This window comes from Xyrauchen texanus, chromosome 42 (assembly GCF_025860055.1).
Source record: "Xyrauchen texanus isolate HMW12.3.18 chromosome 42, RBS_HiC_50CHRs, whole genome shotgun sequence".
In the NCBI taxonomy this organism is placed as follows: Eukaryota; Metazoa; Chordata; class Actinopteri; order Cypriniformes; family Catostomidae; genus Xyrauchen; species Xyrauchen texanus.
The window spans coordinates 20,962,866-20,974,911 of NC_068317.1; the positions used below are offsets into that span (position 1 = coordinate 20,962,866).

Sequence of the window (12,046 nt, forward strand, 5' to 3'; positions counted from 1 at the left end):
CTTCTAAATTTAGCACACCAAATATCTTACATGTAATGGCTCCTAAATGTCGCATACCAAATATCCTACAGGGGGCTGACACTGAGACACAGAGATCTCTGCTCTGTTGGTCCAAATCCACACCTTCAGAAGGGATATGATAAGTGTGGCCTAGAATCAGATCAATATTTAAGTCCTTTTTTTTTTTTTTTAGATATTCTTTTAAAAATCTTTGCTTGTATTCAGCAGAATAAAGAAAGTCATACACAGCAGGGATGGCATGAGGATGTGAAAATGATGAGATCATTTTCATTTTTGGGTTTTTGGCTTTAAACATCTGAAGAATATTTGGTCATCTGCTGAAGAAAGATGCAGAAGGATACCTAAAATTAATTTGTGAAAAATGTGTCTGGAAAACTCTAGCAAACATAGAACCTGTGATGGTGGGTATATCTGACAAACAAGCCTTTTTCAGCAATAAAAAAAAATGACGTTATGCATCAACGCCATTTGCACTACTTTGAGTGAAAGGGAATAATGTCAGTCTTGCATAAGAATCATGAATCATTATTATGGGGCTGTAAAATTCCTCATAAGTTAAAACTGAGACAATTTCCAACAACTCAGTGAGCCCCCCCAAGTCCTCATTGTGATTAATAATGATCCCATGATCCCATAAATGAGTTATTGTGTGCAAAATCAATTTGATAATACATTGAATGGTCGGTTAATTTGACACCCATGGCCATATGAGTCATAGACAGTGATGCAAACAGAATTGATCAAAATGTTTCTCAGCATTGTTTCTCAAAGTCAAGTCGTGATCTTTATAAACACCTAAAGCAGTTGCTCTTCAATAGATGAGTCTCAGATTCTCTACAGATGCACTTTTGGAGCTGGACTTGTGGTTACAGGCAGATGTTGAATAAGTGTGGATGAGTTTACACCAAAGTGATTCATGTGACCACTAGAGGGGAGACGAATGCTTTAATAAGCACTTGTGCATGCATATGATAGTGGTGTTGATTTTGAAGTTATACAGGAACTGGAAACACACATCCTTACATCCAGATTGTAAAATATTTCCCAAATGCTAAAAGTCCTAACTGCAGTCATATCAACAGTAATAAACAGTGTTAAAAGTTTTTAAACAGTGTTTAGTTTGCATCTCCATTCACTGACACATGCTGCTTGATTTTATGTATCTGCAGGTAAGTGTAGCTGAAATAGCCAAACCTCATGTTAATTAGAAGAGGTTGTCCACACATTTTTGGTCATGTAGTGTTTCTAAAACAAAGGTCATTGATGGAAACTTCATGCAACCTTCAGCTTGCATGCTCTAACAACTTATGCTTCCTTCATGTGCTATCGGAATTATCTTACTTCCCACTTCTAAATTGGTAATTATGAATATGCTTTGTTGTTGGAAAGAACGGGAAACATGGCGACGGCAGGTTCATTCATACATGTTTCTTGAGGAATTTTTATTTTGACACCATAATACATATCACTCTGTTAACTTGCTGATGATAATGGAATTTTGATCAAATACAAGCTATTTTCACAGTGTAAAAATGTACAACATGCATAGAATGGTTGCTAATATACGTAAATTAATTTGACCAAAACAGCAAGCACTAACAATTAGCTGTTTCTACAGAAACTGTTTAGACTCCTTCCATCTTGGAAACTCAGGTATCAAAATGATCTCAGAGTTTCCAGGTCGTAATTATGATTTGAGAGGCCATTCATTTGCAACTTCAGAGTGGGAAACTCGTATTTATGATAATTCCAATAGCAAGTGAAGGCAACATTACATTACATTACATTAAAAGGCAATGTTTTGACTATCATGAAGAACTTTTTGAAATTGCACTGTTCTAACAATAACCTGTGTAGATTAAAAGGAAAAAGAAACTCCTGGCAGTGCAAGTCAAATAAAAATGTTACTGACCTAATCAGGTGTGGCACAAAGATGTAATATCTGACATTCACAGATGCCTATTAAACCAACAACTCTGCTCCAATTATTCCTCATGACAATTCAATCTCCCTTTATTAATAATTTTGTCTACAGTGGGATGATGATTCTGTTATTTAACCTTTGCTTAAACAGAAATTGATTTTGTGCCAAACCTGCATTTTTGGTCTCTAAATTACGGAATGTGTCAATAGTATGAAAGAAAGATGGGTTTGGAGTTATTGCCGTATTTGTACTGAAATAAAATGAATCACATTGTTGAATTGAAGACCTACTTTATTTTCATGCCACATTAGATTATAAATCCACAGTGTGAGGTGGCACAGACTAAAAATGGAACTTTGGTACATATTGACATATTGAGCACTTAATCATCGTAAGCATTCAGTGGAAACAGAGCGATGTTTCACACCCTCTGAATTTCATTTTACAACTTCACAGAGCCAAGAGGATGAGACAGCGAAGGTCTGACACTAATTCTCGCTTGAAATATTTCAACCTGTGTTTCAGAAATATTATCAAGTTACTATGGCTGAGACAAGTATGCTACAATTGCCAATGTGCAGACTATAATATATTCCAGAAATCAAGTCCCCAAAAAACTGAAGTAATTGAATGTACAATGCTGCATGTCTAGATTCACAAATCAAATCATGTTATTGAGGAAGCTCCTGTAAGACTAGGACCCAATATGGAGACATCCAGTATATGGTAGATGGAAGAAAATTGTACTTTGCTTGTCAGGGTGTGTCCTGAAAATAGGGACATACATCGAACAATACACAATATTACAAGTCTTCTGCTGCCGTGATAATACTCTATATGAGTGCAAAGATGATCTAAAACTTTGTAAAGACCAGACCTCTTCAGACAATTTTATATTTCACCGTGAATTTTGTTTGTTCATGTACTGTATATGTTTGAGCTTATAAAATCTTTCTGATTGGACTGTTGTTTCCTTTTAAAGCTGCATGTAACAGACACAGTTTAAAACTCTTGTTTAAATAAATAGTTTATGACAAAATTACAATTCTACCATCATTTACACACCCTTATGCCATCCCAGACTTGCCTGACTATTAACACAAGCAAAGCTATTTTCCATAGATTTATGACATATTTATATCCATACAATGCAAGTCAAAGGACAACATCAAAGTGTACAGTGCTCAGCACATGTGTCAAGCACAAAGAAGTGTAATCAAGATTCTCTCATGAACAAAACCGATCACAAGCTTCAGAAGACATGGACTGCCTGTATGTCCTTAATGGAGCTTGGAAGTTTTGGACCCCTTTGACTTGTATTGGATACAGATAAAAAAAACATAAATCTATGAAAATATCGTCTTTTGTGTTGAGAAGAAAGTCATATGAGTTTAAGATGGCATAAGGGTGCATGAGAGAATTCTAATTTTGTGTTGTAGATGACTGTCAGGTGAGTAAGTGGTGCTTCACTGCTGTCCGAATGCATTTGAATGGATGGGCGTTTACCCAACGTTTCAAATATAAGCCCAATATGTTTTTAACCACTCCAATTGTGGTTGAAGCAGAAACTTCTTCAAACGTTTTGGACCCCAACCCTGTTTACACATGTTTTAGTGTCATCCTGTTTCAAATAGACAGGGTCTGTGATGAATTTCCATGACATTTGCTCATAATTACTGGATAACGATTTAGTTTGAACTATAATCATACAGAGATTGAAGGGGAAGATTACCATTTGAAGCCTTTCAGCTAGTGTAGAAATTTCTCTAGAAAGACCCTGATTCGATAGACTTGTGTTGAAGACTAGTTTTACTCTATGGGTCTGTGCCAAAACCTAGTAAGCTGCCTTGCTGTCTCCTAACTTAAAAGGCAGCTGACTTCTATGGTAGCATTCTAACTCAAATGGAGCCTCATAATAAACAGATCTGGAACGTTCTACACGGTGGTAACTCCTCGCAACTGACATTGCTTCCTTAAAATTTGGCCAAAAAGAGATATCTTATGAAGCAGCATAATTGTTGGAACAGCCTTCACGGCGGGAGCATATGGTGCCTTAAAATGCTGCCTCCAGAGGCAGCTCACTAGGTTTTAGAACAGACTCTCCAACCCCCCACCCAGAGAGGAGTAATAAGTTAACAACATTCTCACAGGCAGGAAATGCCCATCAGATAGAGCCTGTCTCAAAAGGCTACATTTAAGGTGCCTGTAACGTAATCCCCATAATGCTTCATCAGGCATGAGCTGTTGTCATAATATAACACACTATGTGTTGACAAAATCCCATCTCAAGCTATGAGTAATAACAGTAACAGGTTCCCCCTTCATGACTGTGCCCATGTGTGAATAGGTTTCCTAAATCGGAGCAAGAGACCACTGTTGTACATCATGCAAATCCTGCTGCGGATGTAATGCTCTGAAATGGTGCTCTCTGCTGAGCTATGGATTACGGGAGCGATTCAAGCTGGCATCTCTTGCTTTTGTTTTCCTGTTACCTGGGAAACTCTCCATAGTATATTCAATCATGGTGATAGAAAATTTGGATGGCTGTGTCTTTAATAATACTGCACCCAGCTGGTAGAGGTGGAGAAACAGATCAATAAAATAAATTCTAGGTATCTGTCCAAAGGCTTGTTGTAATTGTATTTGGTCAAGCTCCAAACATTTAAAATCTGACTAAAAAAGATGCATGCAATTATATTATAAATATAAAAACACATTATAAATGTCATTAACATGCAATGAAAAAAAAAAACCCCAGCTCTAAATCGCAAAGAGTAATTTATTGTCCTGGCATCAGAACATCATCCAAATCCAGCGTGATTATCTCTATGTAGCTTGGTAACAACACAACTGAGATCAGGTCAACATTTTCAAGTTTCATTTTCTTTTCTCTGTTGGAAACAGAACATGGAAGTATTTTCTAGTTTGTTGCTTTCAGTGACACTGACATCTGCACATAAAAATTATATAGATCTATATTTATATTCATATTTATATATTTATCATACTCTATTAACATTTCAGTGTTGCAGTTCAATATCAAATCAAACAGCAGAAGCCACCTGTTAGAAACAAAGGCTTTCATATCAAACACTGATCGACATACAGCACACAATCAACTAACATTGAGAGACAGGATTTTGTACATCTTTGGAGGGAATTAAGCTTGCAAAGGTTTTGCCCTCCTGGTAGTTTTCCAGTGTTTTCTAGATGTAGCTTAATTCCAGTAAAACACACGTAGGAACCAAAAAGCAGCTACAAATCGGAGAAATAACAAGTAATAGTGACATAAAAACGTAAAAATGTCTCCAAAGCTGATTTTAGAGATTTAAAAATGTTGGCACTATGTTAGTTATCGTTTCAGTAAGTTAGCACAGAAAACTGAGATAAAGTTCTAAAACATACAGTTTATATGGATGATAAATAGGCTCATTTATTTTTTTCACAACAAGTCATCAAGAAAAAGAGAGAGAAAAAAACTGATTTAAGTGAAAACTGAAAAAGAATCTTAATGTCAAAAATCTTTTTTAGGTTTACATTTTAAATTTTTTAGGCAGTGAGAAAGCACTTCATTGACGAGGAGAGTGGAATGGTACTCAGGTAACTGTCTTCAACTGCTTTTGTTTAGTTGACACAGACATATTCACATTATCAGAAGAAACAATACAGGCATATACATCCTTGCTCTTTGAATGAGTTTGCATTGTGGGAAAGGGGACATTGATCAATACATCTCTCCAAGGACTTTTTTTTTTGTCTTTTTCTTTGAACTGTAAAACATTATGCAAATCCACGGGATGAGTGGTCTGTGTAATTTACACAATGCACTTGTGAAATGCATATCTTTAATTTACACCAAATACTTCACATCAATAAATGAAAAAAATAGCAAATAAAAAAAGATGAAAAAATAGAGGGGAAAAATGGTGGAAAAAACTTTCCAACATAGAGGACATTCACAGATGAAGCTTTGATCCAACATGACGTCAAATAAATGGAAAGAAAGTTACGAAAAAGGTGAAAAACTGTTCCCGTAGCTCGTTACAATCTAAATTTTCTTATGCTTACATACCTCGCCTTCCCTTGCTTGACTTGTGCAGACTCTTTTTTTTTTTAACCTTCACTTTTCAAATACCTTTCAATAAAAACCCACTCTCTACTCCAAAGGTTAAGCTTTTGCTTCTCTTTAAATGATGTGCTCTCTGTTGTCTCTTACACATTCTTTCTTGCTTTTCCTCTTTCTCAAGGCCTTCTTTTCTACGTCTCTCTCGCTCACTCCTCACCATGGAACCAGCTTAGATGAACGAAACTTCATGAAAAATGTTTTGTGATATGCATGCACATGCAGTTTCCCAGCCTCTCTACATGCCCCACTTCCGTTTCCTGCCTGCAATGCCCTGGGGTTATGAAGTCCTAAACCCAAGAGTCAGGAGAGGCAGGGTAGTGACTTGTTTCATAATTGAGTTCACTATAGGGACGGGCGGCAGAATAGAAGTCCACATAATTTCCAGTGGACTTTAGTCCCAAGTGCATATTGAGATCAGTGGCGGGAGGAGGGCGATGGACTTGATCCTCGAAAAATGGCTCCTCAAAATTACTAGTGGAGTTTTGATAGATGGGATATGCCTCATAGTCTTTGCATGGGGGCTCCTGTGGTGCGGGTGGTGGCAGGACCTGCGACAAAACAAGTATTTGTAAGTGAAAGGCAATGATCAACACAACTCTCCTGAATGCGAGAAAGAACAGTCAGCTTGCAAATGGAATATAGCCCCATTGTAAAAATGTAAAGATACTCCAAGCACATTAGGGGTTTTCTCAGCTGCCACACCAGCAGAACCCTTAGGAGATCATCCAGACACCCTTTAAAAGAGCCTCAAATATCCCATTTATGTTCTATTTATGTTGAGGTGGTTTGGGCATCTGGTAAGGAAGCCCCCTGGCCGCCTCCCTAGGGAGGTGTTTCAGGCACGTCCAGCTGGGAGGAGGCCTCGGGGAAGACCCAGGACTAGGTGGAGAGATTACATCTCCACACTGGCCTGGGAACGCCTCGGGGTCGCCCAGTCAGAGCTGGTTAATGTGGCTCGGGATAGGGAAGTTTGGGGCCCCCTGCTGGAGCAGCTGCCCCCGCGACCCGACTTCGGATAAGCGGTTGAAGATGGATGGATGGATGGATGTTCTATTATATATTTCTTGCAGAAACTAAGAGTAAGTTTATTGGAAAAAGGGTGTATGGAGGATCTCCAGAGGGTTCCGCTGGCATGGCAGCTGAGAAACCCCAAATAGTGCCTCAATAATCTTACCATTTTTACAGTGCTTGAGGCTCCTGGGGACCAGACTTATCTGAGGCCCTTTTTGCCAGGGTGTAAACAAATAAGATCTTTTAAAACCTTGTACTGTAATTTTTACTTTACATTCCATAACTGCTTTGAACTTTTACTTTATTTCTCATAATTGAGACTTTATATAAAATTATGTGTGAAAAATAAAAATGTCATGTTTAGTTTCTTGTAAATGCAAATTGTCAATAGTCTGATAAACTCAAATCGATGTTTGCACAAATTTGCACAAATTCAAGCACCAGTACTTGAAGTGTTACATAAATACATGGCTGTACTCTCCATGCTTGCACATATATTATATATACGTACATATAGGCTACATTAAGAAGCAAATTTCAGCAAATTCTGAATTTTTTATTAAATGTGTTAACTTCAAAATCATGGTTGAGAACTTGCAAAAATGTGACTTTTTTGTGGCATCATATCTTTTAAAGATATTTAAGAACTTTGTTTGAGGGAGATAGTTGCAAGTAAATGAGAAATCCCCTAAATGTTTGCTGAATTATTATAATTTTTTTTACAGGTTATATGCTGGCGAAAATACATATACACCCTGAACAGTTACATAAATATGTTTGCAGGTTGATACTCTGATGAGTGTACACGCTGTGGCACTTTCAACATTGCTCTGTTTGTTGCTCTGTTTGTTGGTGTGAGTTTGGGGACAACCTACTGGACCTAATAATGGCAGATGTTGGGAAACCTAAGTTTAGGAAACTCATTCGTAAACAGTAATTATTTTTGCAATTTGGTGCCAGCTCAGAAACGACAAACTGCACCTTTAAAACCATGCAAGAGTTAAATACACTTTACTCCATCCATTCAGAGCTGCTTCCTATAACAGAGTGATTTGAAGCAGAAAACGAGATGTTGCTAATTGAAAAAGATTCAAAGCTGAATGCTCTCCAGCTACAGAAAGGAAATATCCATGTGGAAGCCAGGCTTATCAGTGCCCAGTCTCCTCGCATCTGCTCGTCTGGGAAACTATTTCTGTCCACTGAGTCAACATACGGTGTGGATTGGAAGTGTGCCAGGGACATCTGGCAAACTTTCTCAATTCGAAATCTGAAAATCTATAGCTAGAGTGTAAAGCAATACCATTATAAGCCTTGTCAAGTTGATAGTTGACCAGGCTTATAACAACAGATACTGTACACGGTCAAATTTGCCAAAAATACTTCCGTATTTGGAAGCATATAGTTGCTAATCATTAGCATAGGCTGATAGCTTTACAAAGTCACATAAACAACATCTGACAGGTCTTTGGAAGCACTATTAGATCTGCTGCATTTTGTTTGCCAACACTCTTCAGGATTGCTAGATAGACAGCTGTCTTGAACAAACGACTTCTACAGTAGGAGACACATTTCACATACGGATTTAGAGTTGCAGTCCCGGTTTGACCCTAGTTAGTTGAGGCGGCTCAGGCTGACTCTGCTGCTCACCTGGTTGTGTTTGATCTCTTCATTTGAAGTCTCGTACGAGTTCCGGAACAATGTGGATGTTCCACACGAGGTTTGAACTGTGGGATGAAAGCAAGAGTGTGAATGTGCAGATACATTTTATTTATATTTAAAATAAATTAAACATGAAAAGACCACAAAATGCCTTGTAAATTGTGCTTTGTGTTGCCAGTGAAACAAAGCCATCCACAAAGAGAGTTTATATATGAAGTCAACGTGCATTGGAACCCATTTTACTTCTGTAATGTCATGCATTCCCGAGTAAACCAGGATAAACAAGAAATGATTGGATTGTGAAAAGATGTATATATCTATATGAGAGGTGGCTGGAGAGATTGGGGTTAAAAAAAATTATTTATATTCATTTTTAAAAATAGCAGCGGTTAATGAGTGTCTCATAGAAGTGTTTTAGGTGCACATTAACAAAAGTACATATAGTTGCACAGTTTCTTTACCCCATCTGTGCTATGTAGGATTGGAATTAATGTTTCTAATTTTGTTGTTTTTGGTTAACAACTGACTGTAATGAATAGAAATGGTATTAAAAGGAAAATAATTCAGTGACAAACAGATTGCGTGTACTCTTCTTTGGGCATTACACTGAACAAGTCAAACCAAACTTTTACTCTCAACACATAGAAAAGGGGATTTTGGTGCAGAACATCTTCACCTCTATACTACTAAATCACTAGTGAGTGAAATACAAAAAGTTAGTCAGTCAGTGGGTAATCACAGGCATTTTAAGTCACATAGCATGAACTTTGGTCACATATGTGAGTTATTTACTTGAATTGTAGAGGGTTGCGCATAGAGTAAAAATTGACCTTTGAATTTACAAATCAATATAGAGGTCATTCAAATGAAGTTTGAGACTAAGTGGAAAACCAGGACTTTACACTAAAGCTCTACACAATATTTGATCAAACACAATATGTATTCATTCTGTAATATCTTGTAAACAGTAGGTAAACACAAACCTATCATCCTCTAATAGGGTAAGTATCACTCTGAGTTCTTCAGTCTTTTCTTCCTCTCGTCCTCCTCTTCCTCAAGTAAGACCTACCTGCCATTGTGTCTTTTCTAGAAGTGTGCTCTCCTTTGTTTCCATGGTAACTGGTGTTGGTTCCAGTCGAATCATAGTCACTCTTCCTCTCCTTGAGGCTGATCATCTCTCTGGGTGAGGTGGGGGCACTGGCTGCAATTCAAATCATCACACACACACGTTCTTACTGAGCATCTGGATACACACTAGCCTGATTTCACACATTGTGGCTTTTTTGGCTGCCTTTCTGGTTGGTTTGCCTATCCTCATGTCTGTATATCTGATTTAGAATTTTTATATCTCTTTTTCTCTCCACTCCTTCAGTCTGTTTTGTCTGGTTCTCTCTCCTGTTTAATAGTGTCTTTGTTCATTGTTCCTGCCCACTCAAGGCATGAATCATTATTCACCATTAGCTGTATAGCATGTCAGCATTGAGGAAATTTCCAACAGGTCATGGAACAGGCAGCTGCAATCTACACAGCTCTCCCAAGTCATAAGAAACATGAGCAATAAATCACACAAAAATACCATATTCATCTTGAAAATGGCATTCTTTAAACAACACAACATGGCACAAAATATGAAGTCACCATATTTACGTACCACAGCAACACTTCTATGGATTCATTGGTGAATAAAATTGTTTTATTTGTTTTGTTTTTTTAAACTAGTTTTACAAGTGCTTGCCTGTGCAAAATCATTGCCATAATGCTATAATGCTATATTATAGCATTATATGCCATTATAATAAAGATCCCATCCTCGAGTCTCTTTAGCATTCTGGTTTATACTGTAGATAAGTCTGATTGCTAGTGTTGGGGCTTCACTCAGGAGCAGGTGTGGTTATTAGCAATAATTATCAAAGATAATTATTTATTATTAAAATCAACAGAACATTGATTAGAATCAACATTAGCTTATTAATCCTTCAAATCAACAATCATCAAAGATAACTATCCATTATCAAAATCAATAGAATATTAATAAGAATGAATATTGCCAGGGCACCACCCTGGAATCAGGGACTAATAACCAGACAGTATAGCAGTCTCAATATAGGATTGTTCTCTTAGGAAAGTCAACATCCAGAGAACGTCAACATTCAAAGCGGAACAATGAAGGCTTGAATATGAGCACTGACATCCCCTGCCAGCCCTTGCCACAGGTGCAAGCAGAAAAATACCAAAACACTTCTCTTTAAAGTATAACAAAGTTTATTGATGCAGTAATAATCAATTAATAATCAATACAATGCAGTTGATAAACATCTGACTTCCAACTACAAACTAAACAGCAACATGATTAGATATGGTAACAGATAAGCCTATAACACATGAGAGGAGGGTAGAGGTGTGTGTGTGAATAGGTGTACGTTTGTGTGTGTGTGTGTGTAAGGAGAGAAGTATTGTACAAAATGGCGGACATGTCTCTCATGGAGAATGTGTCACACGAGGTTTCCGGCCAGAGAATATGGCTGTGAATGTCGGCGGAGAGACTGGTTAATGGTGTCTGCCCATTTAACATGTGTCTCCGCTGCTACAATAAATTAGGGACAAAGCTGGGCTCTATCGCCAAGTTATCTGTTCGCCAAATGTGTGTATGGGTATGTTTGCAAGGGGTCGTGTTTGTGTGTGTGTGTGCAGCGGTTAGTCCTAGAGAGAAATAATAGTGTGACGCCACCGAGGCAGGTTTAGCGATCGTGGGAGGGATGGCAACCATTAGATTTATCACTAAGAGATGAGGTGAACGGCTCGTAATCCGTCTGTCGCGGTCGTTAGTTCTTTAATGGATAAACTCAGTGTGCCGGTTTCACCCCCGATGGAGGAAATATACAAACAGCCCAACGTGGTTGGACGACAACACAGCAAATCTCATAAGTGGTAACAGCAATTCACAGTAACACCCTAAGTATTATTAGCAACAATGAGTGTACTCGGCGGTCCATAAACTGAACAAGCAACATCCTTGATACACAACAACACACTATAATAATCTATCTCTGCCCAGACGTAAATCTCTTACTTGAATCGCATGAGGACGCAGGTAGAATGTGTGTCCGTCCATTGTTTGACTCCGACTCATTTCTTTGAAGCTCAGGTGATGACGGGAGGACGTTTTCTTGCTATGTTGGTGGGCGGTACGGCTGCTGATTCTCAGCGGGTTGGCGCAGAAATCAGCGAAGTTGACTTGGTTGAAGAAGGAAGAGAAATCTTCTTTCTTCACTTCTGCAGGCAAAAGGGTGAGACGCGGATTGCTC

The 12,046-nt window shown here is 38.1% G+C and overlaps 1 protein-coding gene across 2 annotated transcripts in view; it reads right to left on the bottom strand.

Annotated features, from left to right (window-relative positions):
• Window positions 1–4,738: 4,738 nt before the first annotated feature.
• Window positions 4,739–12,046, bottom strand: part of LOC127634829 (catenin delta-2-like) — a 422,761-nt gene continuing 415,453 nt past the window's right edge. For both annotated transcript variants that reach the window (XM_052114524.1, XM_052114525.1), the window contains 3 exons: window positions 9,811–9,942; window positions 8,730–8,806; window positions 4,739–6,619 (listed from right to left, as the gene is read on the bottom strand). In XM_052114524.1, coding sequence (XP_051970484.1) covers window positions 6,359–6,619; window positions 8,730–8,806; window positions 9,811–9,942 — 470 coding nt within the window. In that variant the 3' untranslated portion in view covers window positions 4,739–6,358. The remainder of the gene's footprint in view (window positions 6,620–8,729; window positions 8,807–9,810; window positions 9,943–12,046) is intronic.